This window comes from Pyrus communis, chromosome 17, assembly GCF_963583255.1.
Source record: "Pyrus communis chromosome 17, drPyrComm1.1, whole genome shotgun sequence".
Lineage (NCBI taxonomy): Eukaryota > Viridiplantae > Streptophyta > Magnoliopsida > Rosales > Rosaceae > Pyrus > Pyrus communis.
Genome location: NC_084819.1, coordinates 10680855 through 10696725, shown reverse-complemented (window position 1 = coordinate 10696725; position 15871 = coordinate 10680855). Strand labels below are relative to the sequence as shown.

Here is a 15871-nt window from a genome sequence, read left to right as displayed (position 1 = left end):
CTTACACTTGGTTATGGATGAAGCCAAGTTGATACATGAGTAATGCAGACCCCATGAACAATGGTGGAGCTAGAAATTTTTCACCAGGTGGGCTAGCTTAAACATTTAAATCATTATCAACAAAGAAACTTGATACTATATTTTTTACAGTACTAGCTAGCTTAAGAAATTTTTTACAAAGTGAGCTAAGAACTTTCGTTATTTAAACAAATTCAAACTTGTATATGTACAAGAAGCGATAGTTTGTAAACTGTATTATATAATTAAACCGAGAAAATTTAAATCAGTGACTAAATATATGATGGGCTACATTCGAAAATCAATAAAAATTATACATAAAATTTTATTTTCTACCAAAAGCTACATAAGCTACAGCCTAGGATAGCCCTTAATGTGGCTCCGCCAGTGCCCATGAACGTCGATTCCCAGGAACCATGCAACCAATGGCTTCCCCGTTGGCGATTGCAGCTCGATAACCTTGATCACCATGGATTTCAAAATCCCACGAACCAGGGGCCCCAAAATTTTTTATTTTATTTATTTGTCTTATAAATACCATGAAGTAAGATAGATGACACAGAAAGCATACAGGTGTAGTGGTAAAGGCGTAGTCGTTGCTTGTTGTCCCGGTTTGAAACTTGAAGATGGTGTTTTGTTTTTAATTAATTTCGTATTAAACTAAAAAGGCCACGCCAAAGCCTAGAAGACTCGCAACAAAGATATTCAAATGAAATTAGGAAACATAATCTATTAAGAATTTTATATTTTTATTTTGGCCATTCAAATGTAATATTTAAATAGTGAACCGCCGATTTAGTCTTTAAATTATTACTCAAATGAAAATTAGGTTTCTGAATTATTTTTTCAGCAAAATAAGTCCCTAAACTCATTACAAACAGCCAATTTCATCATTGCCATTAGATTTCAAGTTTTTCCATTTAGTTTTCGGTTAATTTAGGTCATGTGACTTGCACATGACACAATTTGAAAGGTAAAATCATCATTTCATCGCTCATAAAACACAACTAGGAGAAGCATCCATCTGCTCACTTTTCGTGCTCAAATTTTCCCAAATTTTGAAATTTATAAAGCCTAATTTGCAACTGTTTTTAGCTGGGAATCTTATATAAACATTAAGGGCTTTCGATTTGGCCCTCGCAAAGCAAATTTCCTGAAAATAATTTCAACTCTTCAACAACAAATTTCATTAAAATAATTCCATACCATGTTTTCTCTATTTTCAATCCAAAAATAAAGTCTAAGGCACCAATTCTACATCATGCCAATAACATAACAAAACAAGTTTAGGCAAGCAAAGCAAGTCAGGAACTGCTCTTCGGTATCTTCTGGTACATTAAATCTTTGAAACTTATTGTCATCTTCATCCTCACTTTGCTCATAGTAACTGTCCCTGAAATCCTCATCTTCTTCATTAGGTTCTTCTGCTTCATCACCAACATCATCAACTCCTATCGCAACATCCACCAAGACGCCACCATTAACTACATATTCTTCTCTATTATCCTCTTCATCACACTCAATCATCTGCAACATACTCTCCTTCAAGGTCTACAGAAGCAACTTCTTGAGCAACATGTGAACCCTCAATCAGAATAGCATATTCTACATTGATCTCAGTTATAGCATTTTGCATAGATGCTTGTCTATGCTTCTTTTGGTTACACATTTTGCACATTGAAGGTAATCTGCATCACAAGTAATAAGAACCCATCCTTTCTTCCTTTTCTTATAAAAGAACTTTGTGGTCTCTTTATTGTACCCAAGATACTCTGCCAGCTCCCATAAGGTCCACATGGTTATACAATCTCTACTAATATTGTCCTTCCAATGTACAATTTCCCCCAAGTAAAAGCATAGGCAGTAAAAGATTTGTCTATGTTTGAGATTTTTTTGAGCAAAAGTTTGAACCGATTCTTTCAATCTTCCCAAATCGTCTTAAAGTGCAACGCACCTAGAGGAATGAACGGCGTTGTCTCTCTTCTCTCCAAAAGAGTTCTGGTTACCTTAAAGACCTACACCACCAGAGTATGGGCATAGAAAATGATGATTTTACCCTATTACATATGTCATGTGCAAGTCATGTACCTTGAGTTTAGGAACTTATTTTTCCAAAAAAATAATTTAAGAACCTAATTTTCACTCGAGTAATAATTTAGAGACTAAATCGGCAGTTCATCCATATTTAAATAATGTTTATATATATATTTTTATATTAATTTTTAAGAAAAACTAATGAAAAGGACTTGAACCGTTTTAGTTTTAATAAAAAATCATGTTATAAGTTTTGTTTAATGATTAGTACAAGTCCCATATTAAAGTAGTCCAAATAAAAACGGCCCAACTATAATAAATTATGATTTGTCGATTTTACCCCTAACTTTTTTAGGTTGAGTTCCAGATTTTCGTCGTTAATGGAGTTCATCGTTGTTTTACAGACCTTCTTCTTTTTCTTTGAAACAAAAATGTAGATCCTCATGCTATTTAATTTATATTTTGTATTATTTCGTTGAAATGTGATCGTCGTTATTATTCATAGTGTATTCGAGGTACTGTTTTTCAAATTTTCATCGTTAGTAGAGTTTATCGTTTGTTTCTCCAGAAAATAAATTTGAGATTTGCATGCTGTTCAATAATAACGACGGGTCACTGTTTTTGGACTGTAAAAATAAATTGTTTCTGGATTTTAAGTAACACTGTTTCTGGAATTTAAGTTACTGTTTCTAGAATCTAAGTCACTATTTCTGGATCCAAATGAAATAGCCACACTATTTCTTAAATGTAAGTTAGAAAAGAAATAGTGAAATTCACTGTATTTGGATTCAAAGCAAAATAAACACCCTATTTCTTAAATATAATCAACTGATGCATGAAAGAAAATAAACAGTCAAAGGTTAAAACATAATACTGTTTCTGGAATATGTTTCTAGAACTAAATCACTGTTTATGGAATTTAAGTCACTGTTTCTGGATTTTGGTTCTTTTCCTTCCAGATACAGTGTTTGTTTGTGCACAGACAAAACAAACATTGTATCTGATTTTTTTTGTCCAGAAACAGTGTTATGTTTTGGGTTATCCAGAAACAGTTTTTTTTTTTATTTTTTATTTTTTTATTTTTTTTAATTTTTTTATTCATTGGTTTCTGCCACTAAATTTCTTTGAACTTGTTTCGGCGGCTTTGTTTCGATGAATGCTTCCTTTTTCAACTTTAATTTGAACTTTGATTTGGTTGTTTTTGAAATGGAAGAATTCAATTTGATAGGAAGACAGAGAGTTATTATGGTAGTTTCGTGCCAGTTAAGGTTGGTGAAGAGTCAAGATAATATCAAATCATTTAAGGATATTTACGAAAGTGTAGATTTGTAGTGGGTTGGGTCTATAAATTTGACCCGTTGACAATAGTTTTGGATGATTTTTTATTAAACTTTGAGCCATTTTGGTTAAATAATATTTTGGGATAGTTTTTGGTTAAATATTTGTTGAACCAAGCCTTTTTCATTAAAGCTCCCTAATTTTTATAGGCATTTGATGTAAAAATATATTTTTTCATGTATTTGGTAAATTTTTGTCTACATAATAATCTATAAAATCTAAAGCATTAGTGCACTATAAGACCCCAAGTCGAATCACCTAAGGCCACCAAATTCTCAGGCCAGCCTGCCACGAACATGATTACCCAGGAACCTTGCAACCTTACAGTTCCCATTCACCGGCTCCATCAGCCCGGTACAATTCAAACCATCTAGTCCTGCATTAGTCATTTCTCTTTACAAAATGAGATGAGCTAACCACATGAAGGCCTTGAATTGCGGTAAACAAAATTTTAGAACAATTTTAAATCCCAGCGTCACGCCCCGAAACCCGGCATGAGACAGCGGCACATGCCTCGAGAATCACAAAAATACAAGGGGTTGGATCAGAGGTTTTAGCAACAAGAGAATTTAAACGAGAATATTTACGCCCAGGAATAATGCAGTTGTACAAGTTACTAATCAAAGTTACGAACAATTGTTAAAGAAGACCTGCAGCCAACCTTCATAACTGTTAAAATTGCACTCCACTCGAAAATAATAGTAAGTGTTACACGGATTGTGCCAAATAAAACCTCATTCCAATGATTAAAAAAGGATACGACCAGTACCAACAATGATATATATTCAGCTTATTTTCTGAGCAAAGTGCCCCGTAATTTACTTCACAACCGATACGAGGATACCAACCACAGCACCGCAAGTCTAAGGAATAGGATGAATCAGGCAGCAACAGTACAATGCTTGCAAAGAGTTTGAAATTATAATTTATCACCAATAGCATTAGTTTCTCACTGTCGTCACCTGCTTCAGAAGCATTTGCACAACATCATTCGAAATCCTTGAGCCCTCTGTCGAGAGGTGATTGATCTTTTCTGCAGTTTCATATTCAAGACGCTTCACATTGGCCCCTGAATCTCCACTGCTCTGCTTAGTCGCCATATGAAAGCATGGGGGGAAGACATAATTAGCATCTATGTAACAAATGTAGGGTAGCTTCAGGATAACAAAAACTACGGGGGGAAAGACACTCATCGTATATTCGTGGTTGGTATGTTAATTTTCTCAAATTGCACGAAACACAAGAAACTGACATTGGCAAGCACATTGCCAGACGTAATGAATAATCAACGTATTGCTTTACCAACATATACATACCGCTTGAACTTTCTTCTGGAACTCAGCCTCCACATGGGCACGGTATTCAGCAATCTCCCTCTCGGCCTCATCTTTGGCTTGCTTCAGTCTAGCATTTTTAGCTAACAGCAGAAGGCCAGACAGCAAAGCAATTAGAAAACTACTCAAAAAACTCGTTTTTCGTGTAACATTTAGGGATTTTCAAATTTAAGCCCTTGAAGCATCAGGCTTCAAAGGAAAACACTTCAAACTCAATACTTTATAGAAAACCCCACTTTGTAACACCAACTGGTTAGGTGATTTCACAACTAAGCATCAAGTGGATAGGCGAGGGTTTTGTTTTTCTCCAATTGAGCTATTGGAGTGCCTTCTATAAAATTTACAGTTGTCGGGTATTTTATTTACTTTACCTATAAAATTCAGAAAAAAAAAAAAAAAAAACCCAACTTTTCATACCAAAATAACGATCTCAATGCATATCTTGACAACACAATATGTTAGACTAGAAAAAAGATAAATTGCTTTCCAATTAAAATCAAGAACCCAACTTTTCACACAATTGGGCAAGAGTCCAATTAACGAACACTGCAAACAATTCCGTTTGCAAAATGAAAATTCAGAGATTCGCACATCAAGTACTTGAATCAGTGGTAGAAACAAACAGCTAACCGATCGATATACACAATGGACCGATGACCAAGTAAAACTATACGAAAAATTACCACTTCGGGCAGCATTGACGATATGCTGAGCTTCTTGCTCTGCAGCCAGCAACTGCTGAATTCCACCATGACCCCTACTGGATGCCATAATTTCTGGAAAATACTACAGTTGATTAACACACTGAACAAAACCCAATTAACAAAAAATCAAACACAACATAATAAAATCAAATAAAAATCAAATCTTCGCGAAAATCTGCATAAATTTCAGCCATGAATGGCACATCAAAATTTAATCTGTGACCCTCTGATTACCCTATTCATACATTTATACATAATAATTAATCGATCCCTATTCGTATACAGAGATCCAAAAACTAGACCGGTGTACTGAATGAGTGATTCAATTCACAGCAACTTCAAACAGATCAGAGCTCAAAGCTCCACAATTTTTCAGATTTGTCATAAGAATTCAATAAATTGAAGTAAATAACACATAAACGGATCAAACTAATTTCACATAAAGCAAAATAAAGACAGAGTAACGCAAATTCAGTACCTTTTGAGAGAGAGAACGTCGATTTGAGAAGTTGAAGAGAAAGATTCAGAGGAAAGCGGGGGGCACAGATGCGATAAGAATAAACGGAGATGACCGTAACAGACCAAGTTCCGCCTCCAAACGATGACGTTTTCTAATCACATTAGAATTGGGCTTCTGGCCTTATCTGCACTGTACACGTGTATACATCTAATCTCCTAGTCTTTTTTTTTTGGTCCAAAATAAAATTTTCCAATTTTATTGGGTCGTACACAACATGAACCCTTTTTTTTTTTTTAATTGAAAGAAGCCAAGCCATTTGTGACTCCAAGTTTTTTAAGTTGTGAGGTCTTTTCTTGCTACTCTTGTTCTGGATTATTGGTCATATCATTTGCTTTTTTTTTTTTCATTGTATTTTTTTTCCTTAAAAAGAGCAAGAGTTAAACTCTTATCGAAAATATGAAGGTAAAATTAATGTGAAACCTTCAGATTGATTCAATAATTTGATTGCTTTGTATGAAAACTTAATCACTAAACTTAATTTGGTAACATTTATATGCTTAAGATGAAATTGGTATCATTATATCGCATTACTATGTGATAATCATGTGTGAAATTTTGATTGATTTAGGGTGAGGTTCGAATTATTCTCTGAATAAGACTTTTTCAAAGAGCAGGTCTATAAGACCTCTTGTGTCATTCAATTTGTTTTTTTCCATAAGTTGGGGTAAATGCTTTACCATTAAAGTTATAAATCTATATTAACAAAAGAAAATTTAATATGTACTCATTAGTTACCACATTAACTGTAATGAAAAAATTAGGAACCATCTTAGTAATTAGGTTTCATTATATATAGTTCGTTACAATAATAGAATAATAGTACGTAGTACATGCAAGTCGCTAGTCACTCAACATCTGAGGAGCTTCTAAGCAAAGTAGTAAACGTACTTGAAGTAGAAATGTTCAATTACAAAACTTGATGATCAACTATGAATTCGGCTGTAGAACAGACGTTTAGTAGAGAGAATTTATGGATATTTCTCTATGTGGGAAGTGTATGTAGGTGAAGCCAACCAAGGCGAGAGGTTTAGACTCTAGAGATCCTCTCTCTTAGCCAATTCATACTCATAATCTGCTTTTGACTTGCTATACTTCTTCTTGTTGTACACAAAACCTGCCAATCCAACCAAGCAAACAGACCCAAGCACAAAACCCACCATTGTTGCCCTATTCTTATTCTGGTCAGAGTTATAAGCTTCATCAGATTCTAGCTCACCAAGCTCACCAATCTCATCCTCGGCTCTGTAGTTGGAAGGCAACACATTGGGCTGAGGAGCCAAGTTTGGAGGAGAAGTGAAATCATCAGTATCCGAAAATTGAGAAGATCCCCGTTCGGAAGATGGTGCTGGACTTGGACCTTGAATGGGACTGTAAAAATCATAGTAACTTTCAGGAGCCTGAGCTTCAATGTAAGGAGGAGGAGAAGGGTAATCTTGGAAGTAAGTAGGAGCAGGGAAAGGAGAGTAGTCTGGAGAGAGAAGCTCTTGAGCTTCAGGGGCAAATGTCTCAATGTAAGGTTGTAATGGTTGCGGTGGAGTATTGTATTGATCTGAATCTGTTGAAGGGGCCAAATAGCCTCCAGTTTCGGGAGCCAGATTTTCGGCATAAGGAGATTGTGATGGAGACGAAGCAGCAGCCAGGGAAATCAGCTCATCATCTGCACGGATGGTGTCAATCGTGAATGAGGGTTGTGGGGATTGTTGTGAAGCCATTGCCACAGAGAGCAATGTGACCATGCAGATCATGCATATTTTGGAGAACTCAGATATTGCCATGGTTTTGGAGATTAAGGTTTTAGAGAATGTTGAAAGTCTGCTGCTGGACTGTGAAGATTTTGGACAAGGGTTTATAATACATATATAGAGAGAGAGAGGTGATCAAAGAAGAGATTTTAGTTGCCATTGATAAATGTATTAATTGGTGGGAAATTTATTTATTTATTTAATTTTTTTTTTTTAATTTGTGTGTGATTGTGATTCTTTGGTATATAGTAATTAAGTGAATGTGACAATTTTTTATAATACAACAATATATTTACATTAATTGGTGGGGGATTAGACTAAGTACGTAATTGTATGTCGTAATAATTTGATATCGAACGAGTGTCGAATTTAAGACCTCCACTTAAAAGTGGAGAGGAAGTGAATGTGACAACCTTTATTATGTGTGTAATGGTGAAAGGGTTGCATTGAAATATTCTTGTCCAAACTTTAATGCTTAATTTGAGCAGTTAATGCAGATTTAAATCTGATTAGGGCATGACATTAACCATGGCATTAACCAGTGAAAGAAATTTCCAGGAAAGTGAACTTGAAAACGATATCTGAGGAAAGGCACAAATTATTTACATACCCAGAAAGCTACATATGAAAGCAGTACAACACAAGGAAATAGCATTAATTCCAACAGTCTCTTCTCGGCACGATGCGGTGGCTTGACGACGGTGCTTCAGGTATTAGCGGTAGTGCTTATTTGGGCCGATTAGTTTATTTTAAGACGTTGATTATTTTGAGTTTGTGGACTTGCGTAAAAAATCGTACTTGGTTTAGTGATGCAAGTTTTGTGGTTGTTTGGGCACCTTTTCTTTGTTTTCATTTTATCTTTTTGGGCTCATTGTTTTTGTTGCTTGATTTGATGCTACGTTTTGTACTATTGGAGTTTAGCTATTAAAATGCCAATTTGGTGACCCAATCCATATTTTTTAAATTTATCACTAATTAAACATGTTGATGACACAATAACCAACATAGCAAAATGCAACATTGCGCACGCAGACAGAGGAAGCTAACACAATTGACATCCTCAACACCAATACAAATAGTAGTAATATACAAATTCCATGCTTCTAGAATAATCTAAAATTTCTCAGACCATTGAGAAAACACAATAAGTCTCTTAGAATTCATCTGTTGGAGGAGCTCATGAGAGAACTCAGAGTTTTACAGCTCCTGCTCTCAAGATGTATTGGTAATGCAAGGCGGCAATGGCGGCTCCAATGAATGGTCCAACCCAGAAGATCCACTGAATAATTAAACAACAAACATAAGTAAAATAAGTCGAAAAATAGGAAGACATATAATTGATTATAAACTTTTTGATCAAAATAAAATTAAATAAAAAAATGTAGGCGACAATAAAGGGTATTACATTGCGTTATATATATCGGTTGATTATTTGTTTAGTGTCTCATTTTGTGTTTGTTCTCAACTACAAGTTAGTAACTAAGAGAGCAAGGTCAAAGTGCATACTTGGTCATTCCAAACCTTATCATTGTTGTAGATCACTGCAGCTCCAAAACTTCTAGCTGGGTTGATACCAGTGCCAGTGATTGGGATTGTGGCAAGGTGCACAACAAACACAGCAAACCCAATTGGCAATGGTGCCAATACCTTTAATTAATCAACATAAACAAATCATTAGAGTTCAGTAATTAAAATCAATTTTCTGGAAACTAATTGCAAAATTAATTTATACTTACTGGGACATAGGAATTTCTTGCTTTTAGCTTCGGATCAGTGGTAGACAAGACAGTGTAGACAAGAACAAAGGTGCCAACAATCTCAGCACCCAACCCAGTGCCTGTGCTGTAGCCATCGGCAAGCTTATTGGCTCCACCACCATACTTGGTATAGTAAGCACTTTGGAAAGCTTTAACAAGCCCAACACCACATATGGCTCCCAACAACTGAGCCACCATATACAATATGGCTCTCATCAGTGACACCTTCCTTGTCACAAACAGCCCAAATGTGACTGCAGGGTTTATATGCCCCCCTGCATTCAAAAAATGCACATATTAGTAAACCATAAGTTGGATGCTAACTCGAATATGTTTTAGTGAGTAACCGAGCTGATGTTACTAATTCATTTAGATTATAACTTAGTGTGTGACAGGTGCTACTTATTCATTCAACCCTTAATTATATTTCATTATTCTATCATTTCTCACTACTTAGACTAATTACATGAACTTACAATTTGAGTGGACTAGGCACACCACGTTAGGATGTCAATGATGTTAGAGATTCAAATTAATTTTTTTGTGTGTAAGTGACGTGGTATGACTAATCCATCTAATGATAACATTATGTGGACAACTTTAGGTGGACAACACTGCATCAGCGCGTGATGTTTTAGTTAGACCAAAAAATGACTCACTAAATAGGTTTAACTTAATTCTTGAAAATAATTAATGGGTTAGAGAAAAAGAGGATATTTGTTTAAGATCGAGATAAAACCCACCAGAGATGCCAGCAGTGCAATAAACAAGGACAAAGATCATGCCACCAAGGGCCCAAGCAAAATAAGAAAGAGCTAGGTAGTTCCTGGGATTGATATATGGAAAAATATATGAAGGAATATTATGGCTGAATGCTTTCTATGTTAATCAGAGGCTATGTAGCCCATATATATATACAAATACAAGTGGTAAAGCCAAATCCTGATTCTAACCCTATAAAGCCGTGATCCCCGCACAATACACGGAATGGCCTTTCTATAAAGCCGTGATCCCCGCACAATACACGGAATGGCCTTTCTAGTTTAGACAAATACAATATTTAATTACAATATATTCTTAATACTCCCCCTCAAGTTGGAGAGTGAAGATTATGAACGCCTAACTTGTCTCGCAGCTTCACAAATTGATCCTTCCCTAAAGCCTTCGTGAATATATCAGCTAACTGAAAAAGCGTAGGCACATACGTAGGACGAACTATACCAGCTTGTAATTTCTCTCGAACTATATGACAATCTATCTCAATATGCTTGGTACGTTCGTGAAAAACAGGATTTGCTGCGATGTACAAGGCTGCCTGATTATCACAAAACAATGAAGCAGGAGTTTTCTGGGGAACTCGTAAATCTTGTAATATGTAACGCAGCCAAGTTATTTCCAGGCAAGTGTTTGCCATAGCACGGTATTTTGCCTCAGCTGATGATCTGGACACATTATCTTGCTTCTTGGACTTCCACGAAATGAGTGAATTGCCAAGAAAAACGCAATATCCTGTAACTGATCTTCTCGTAGTACGACACCGTCCCCAGTTAGAATCACAAAAGGCTTTCAAGTCTAGATTATTGTTGGCAGAAAATAGTAAACCTTGACCAGGAGTCCCTTTGATATATTTAAGGATTCGCATAGCTGCATCCCAATGCGGTTTCCGTGGCTCGTGCATAAATTGGCTCAAAGTACGAACAGGATAAACGATGTCTGGTCTAGTAACAGTGAGATATATCAATCTCCCAACTAACCTTCTGTATTTAGTTGGGTCATTCAACAATGCTCCATCTGTGGATGTGAGTGCCAAGTTTTGTTCCATCGGAAAAGAATCTGGTCGTGCACCGAGTAACCCTGAGTCTTGTAAAATATCAAGTGCATATTTTCTTTGTGACATAAAAATTCCCTTTTCTGAGCGCGCAAACTCAATACCCAGAAAATACTTTAGATCACCAAGGTCTTTGATGCGGAAGCGTTTGAGAAGAAATGCTTTGAGTTGTTCCATCTCTTGGATATTATTTCCTGTGATAAGTATATCATCCACATAAATAAGAATGACAGTGATTGAAGTACCTCGGTCCTTGGTGAACAAAGAATAATCTGCTTTCGATTGACGATATCCGGCGTTCTGAATAGCATCCGAGAAGGTAGTGAACCAAGTTCTGGATGCCTTTTTGAGTCCGTAAAGAGACTTGTTGAGCCGACATACAAGCGTCTCCCCCTGTCAGCGAAGACCCGGAGGGGGATCCATGTAGACCTCTTCATGGAGAGTGCCATGAAGAAAAGCATTTTGAACGTCTAACTGGTGAAGGAACCAAGTGCGGGCAGCAGCAACGGTAAGGAGACAACGCAGAGTCGTGAGTTTGGCAGTGGGTGAAAATGTTTCCTGGTAATCAACTCCCTCAACCTGTGTGTATCCTTTTGCAACAACACGAGCCTTGTAACGATCAAGAGAACCGTCAGACTTGTATTTCTTTTTGAAAACCCATTTTGAGCCGATAGGTTTATGACCAGCAGGAAGAGGAACCAAGTCCCAAGTGTGATTATGATGTAAAGCATCTAATTCTGTTTGCATAGCTTGTTGCCAGTTTGGATCAAGGATAGCTTCAGCATAGGTGGTGGGCTCAGATGAACCTGTAATGTTAGCTAAAAAAGAACAATGGGCAGAGGAGAAACGAGAGTTGGAAAGAAAATCAGAGATGGGATAACAGGTACCTTTCGCAGAACGTGGTGCCAGAGAAGAGTGATTGACCTGTTGGACATGTGGTAATCTTTAGTCCATGCTGGTGGCTGTGTGGGACGAGTGGACTGCCGAAGAGAAGGAAAATGAGGTGGGGAAGAGATGGGAAGTGTAGGGTCGGTATGAGATCTAGTGAGAGGGTTAGGAGAATGTGCGGGGGGTTCAGGAGGGGTGGGGACATGTAGTAATGGAGGAGATGTAGTCACGGGTTGGGGAATGATGTCTGGGAGAGGAGAAAGATTTGGGATATGTGGAGTAGGAGTGTCGGCCGGTGGAGGGACAAGGGTGGGGTCAGCACCATGTGGAGTTAAGGGGGTGTGATCGGTGATGGTGTCAGATTCATGAAGAGGTGGGGTTAAATGAGAAATGGGGAAAAGAGAAGTGGGGTCCGTATTTAGGGGGTTAGTGGTAGGAATATGAGAATCAGGAGAGGAAATATTAGAAAATGGAAATGAAGTTTCATGAAATTTGACATCGCGACTGATAAAAAATTGGTTAGTTTCCAAGTTGTAAAGTTTATATCCTTTGTGGCAGGTGGGATAGCCAACGAAAACACAGCGGTGAGCTCTAGGTTCAAATTTATGGGTAGGATGGACAACAGTAGCATAACTGAGACATCCAAAAACTCTGAGATGTTCAAGGGATGGAGGACGGTTGTACAATAGTTCAAAGGGTGATTTATTGGAGAGGAGGGGTGAAGGTAAACGGTTGATGAGATAGACGGCAGTGAGTACACAATCGCCCCAAAAGATGAGGGGTATGTTGGATTGAAAGCGTAAAGCACGGGCCACTGTAAGAATATGGCGATGTTTGCGTTCAACGACCCCATTCTGTTGGGGAGTGTAAACACAAGTGCGTTGAAGTTCAATGCCGTTAGATTGAAAATAATCTCTCATGGAGAGGAATTCAGACCCATTGTCTACTCTAATGGTTTGAACTGTAGCATGGAATTGAGTGTGAGCAAAAGTGATAAAAGACTTTAAGAGATTTTGTGTCTCAGATTTTTTAGACATTAAAAAAACCCAAGTACATCGGCTAAAATCATCCACAATTGTAAGGAAGAAACGAGCCCCAGAGTGAGTGGGAATTTTGTAAGGACCCCATATGTCACAATGTAATAAAACAAACGGGGTATGAGTTGATGTTGAACTTAAAGGAAATGGAAGTCTGGTCTGTTTGGCTAAAGGACAAACACTACAATTATTGTCAAGGGAAATAACATTAGAAAGTAATAAAGAAGAAGCTAATTTAAGATGAGAAGGGGATGGATGTCCGAGTCGTTGGTGCCATAAATTGGAAGGATGAGAGACGTGATGAGAGGTAGGTGTCCGATGGATAGGTGACATGTAGTAAAGACCACCACGCATCTTACCCGAACCAATCATCTTCCCTGAAGCCAAGTCCTGCAAAACACAAAAGGTGGGAAACAAAATGGCACAACAATTGAGAGAGTCAGTGACTTTGCTAGCGGACATGAGATTGAGATTAAAAGACGGAACACACAAGACATCGGTTAAAGTGATATCAGAATTAAATGGTATTGTACCAGTGCAAGTGATTGGGATTGAAGAACCAGTGGGCAAATTAACAACGGGTAAAGATGGAGGTTTAGTGTTAGAAAATAAAGTGGAATCAGAAACAATATGATCAGTAGCTCCGCTATCCAAGATCCATGGCTTAGTAAACACAGAATTAATGGAAGTAATAGAAAAAGAATTCGGACCTGCGGCGTTTGCATAAGTGTTCCCATTACCAGAAGAAAGCAAAGAGAGCGCATGAGTTAACTGTTGAATTTGATCCGCAGAGAGTGCACTCAACGGATTGGAAGATGCAGGAGGATGTGTTGGCTGCGGCATGGATGGCCTTTGAGGGCTTGAAGTTGTTTCTGCTGCATGGACAGCAGGACGGGAAAAAGAGCCTCATTGAGGTCGTTGTTTTCGACCAGTTTTGTTGCCATGGCCTCCATTGGGATTGGGCACCCATGTTCCATTCTTAATTTTGCACCTGTCCTCTGTATGTCCTCTTTTGTCACAAAAACTGCAATGGTATTTTAGAGTGCGGCAATTGTCGATGGTGTGTCCCTCGCGGTTGCAATGATTACAGCGCTGATCAGAGCGAGTTTGTGCCACGGCAGCAAGAGAAAAATTGTCGGATGGCAATTGGTTGTGTTGTTCCGAAGACAACTGGCGTTGTTGTTCATGATTGCTGACGAATGAATAAGCTTGATGAATATTGGGCAATGGTGTCATCATGAGAATGGTGGTGCGAACAGTGTCATGAACATCGTTGAGGCTCATAAGAAATTGCATAAGTCGGTATTTTTCTCGCTGCTCATGATGCTTCTCCATCAGGTTGCAGATGATGAGGTCTTCATATGCATCGAGTTGAGTCCAGAGATGCTTGAGTTCTGTAAAGTACGTTGAGACCGTCATGAAGCCTTGGGATAGAGAAGCAATTTGTTTATGGATTTGGTAAATTGTTGGTGTGTTTTGCTGTGAGAATTGATGCTTGAAATCCTCCCAAATCTTGTACGCAAATTGGGCATGGACAACGCCTTTAGAGAGATGAGACTCTACTGAATTTGAAATCCATGATAGTATCATGCTGTTGCATTGTGCCCATAAGGCATAGTCACCTGGTTTTTCGTCTTCTGAAGGGGGTTTGATGGATCCATCAATGAACCCAATTTTATTTTTGGCTCGTAGGGCATGAAGCATAGACTTGCTCCAGGAAGAATAATTAGTCCCATTCAGTTTTTCAGAAACAAGCACATGGCCAGGGTGATCTGAAGGATGAACATAGTATGGATTTGATAATTCCATACTCGGGTTGCTGGAATTGTTTTTGTTGGGATTGGATGTTTGGTTATCTGTCATGGTGTTTGTATTTTGCTAGGGTTTGATGAAGGGGATCGAAGAGCCTGTGATGATACCAAAATAAGAAAGAGCTAGGTAGTTCCTGGGATTGATATATGGAAAAATATATGAAGGAATATTATGGCTGAATGCTTTCTATGTTAATCAGAGGCTATGTAGCCCATATATATATACAAATACAAGTGGTAAAGCCAAATCCTGATTCTAACCCTATAAAGTCGTGATCCCCGCACAATACACGGAATGGCCTTTCTAGTTTAGACAAATACAATATTTAATTACAATATATTCTTAATAAAGCAATACCATGAATACCAACACCACCACATTGGTTTCCATTTAGGGTAGTGTCAGTCTGCTTCTTGTAACCAATCACAGTGAGCACAGTGATGTACAAGAACAAGAGGGTGGCAATGAACTCAGCTATGATGGCTCTGTAGAACGACCACTCCCTTAGCTCATCTGGGTCAATCAGCGGCGCCGGCGGAGGATCCTGGTAGTCCTTGGCTGGGTTCCCACTTCCAACCTCAATGTCTTTGGCCATGGCTAGAGAGAGAAACTAGAGAGAGAGAGAGAGAGGAGAAGGGGGGGGAGATGAAATGAAGTGAGTTTTTTTAAGGTGGTGACGTTGCAAGAGGTAGTTTGCGGTTTTTGTGTGGGGGGGTGGGGGTGGGTGTTTGTATGGGAGTTGGAAGTACAGTTGAGTGGAATTATGGAATTTAATATTTGGTTGGTCGTCCTTCAAGGTCACATATATTCTTTTCTTTTCTTTATTTTTTAGGGCATCCTACAATTATCTGTCTGATTC

General features: G+C 37.9%; 2 protein-coding genes across 4 annotated transcripts; both read right to left on the bottom strand.

The window, feature by feature from the left end:
* Positions 1–4060: 4060 nt before the first annotated feature.
* LOC137722326 (V-type proton ATPase subunit G 1-like) lies at positions 4061–6047 on the bottom strand. The gene is made up of 4 exons (XM_068461293.1): positions 5907–6047; positions 5408–5500; positions 4707–4807; positions 4061–4475 (listed from the first exon to the last, which is right to left on the bottom strand). Exons 2-4 carry the CDS (start codon positions 5493–5495, stop codon positions 4332–4334), a joined length of 333 nt encoding a protein of 110 aa, XP_068317394.1. The 5' UTR covers positions 5496–5500; positions 5907–6047; the 3' UTR covers positions 4061–4331.
* A 2631-nt stretch (positions 6048–8678) lies between these two features.
* LOC137722698 (aquaporin PIP2-1-like) lies at positions 8679–15619 on the bottom strand. 3 transcript variants are annotated; one of them, XM_068461762.1, is made up of 5 exons: positions 15367–15619; positions 10191–10250; positions 9427–9722; positions 9197–9337; positions 8679–8969 (listed from the first exon to the last, which is right to left on the bottom strand). In XM_068461762.1, the coding sequence occupies exons 1-5, from the start codon at positions 15605–15607 to the stop codon at positions 8880–8882; spliced, it is 828 nt and encodes a 275-aa protein (XP_068317863.1). In that variant the 5' UTR covers positions 15608–15619; the 3' UTR covers positions 8679–8879. The 3 variants fall into 3 exon arrangements, with proteins under 3 accessions (XP_068317863.1, XP_068317864.1, XP_068317862.1); XM_068461763.1 differs by having other exon boundaries at positions 10191–10262; positions 15379–15619; XM_068461761.1 differs by having other exon boundaries at positions 8685–8969; positions 9193–9337.
* Positions 15620–15871: the final 252 nt, after the last annotated feature.

Excerpts from the sequence above, each read along its gene's own strand:
- LOC137722698 (XM_068461761.1), bottom strand. The coding sequence starts at position 15,607 with ATGGCCAAAGACATTGAGGTTGGAAGTGGGAACCCAGCCAAGGACTAC. Across the intron at positions 10,251-15,366 it reads TGGTGTTGGTATTCATGGTA|TTGCTTGGGCCCTTGGTGGC; the intron begins TTGCTTTATTAA and ends CTCTTTCTTATT. Across the intron at positions 9,723-10,190 it reads TTGCACTGCTGGCATCTCTG|GGGGGCATATAAACCCTGCA; the intron begins GTGGGTTTTATC and ends TTTTGAATGCAG.
- LOC137722326 (XM_068461293.1), bottom strand. The coding sequence starts at position 5,495 with ATGGCATCCAGTAGGGGTCATGGTGGAATTCAGCAGTTGCTGGCTGCA. Across the intron at positions 4,808-5,407 it reads CGTCAATGCTGCCCGAAGTG|CTAAAAATGCTAGACTGAAG; the intron begins GTAATTTTTCGT and ends TTCTGCTGTTAG. Across the intron at positions 4,476-4,706 it reads TCCAGAAGAAAGTTCAAGCG|AGCAGTGGAGATTCAGGGGC; the intron begins GTATGTATATGT and ends GCGACTAAGCAG.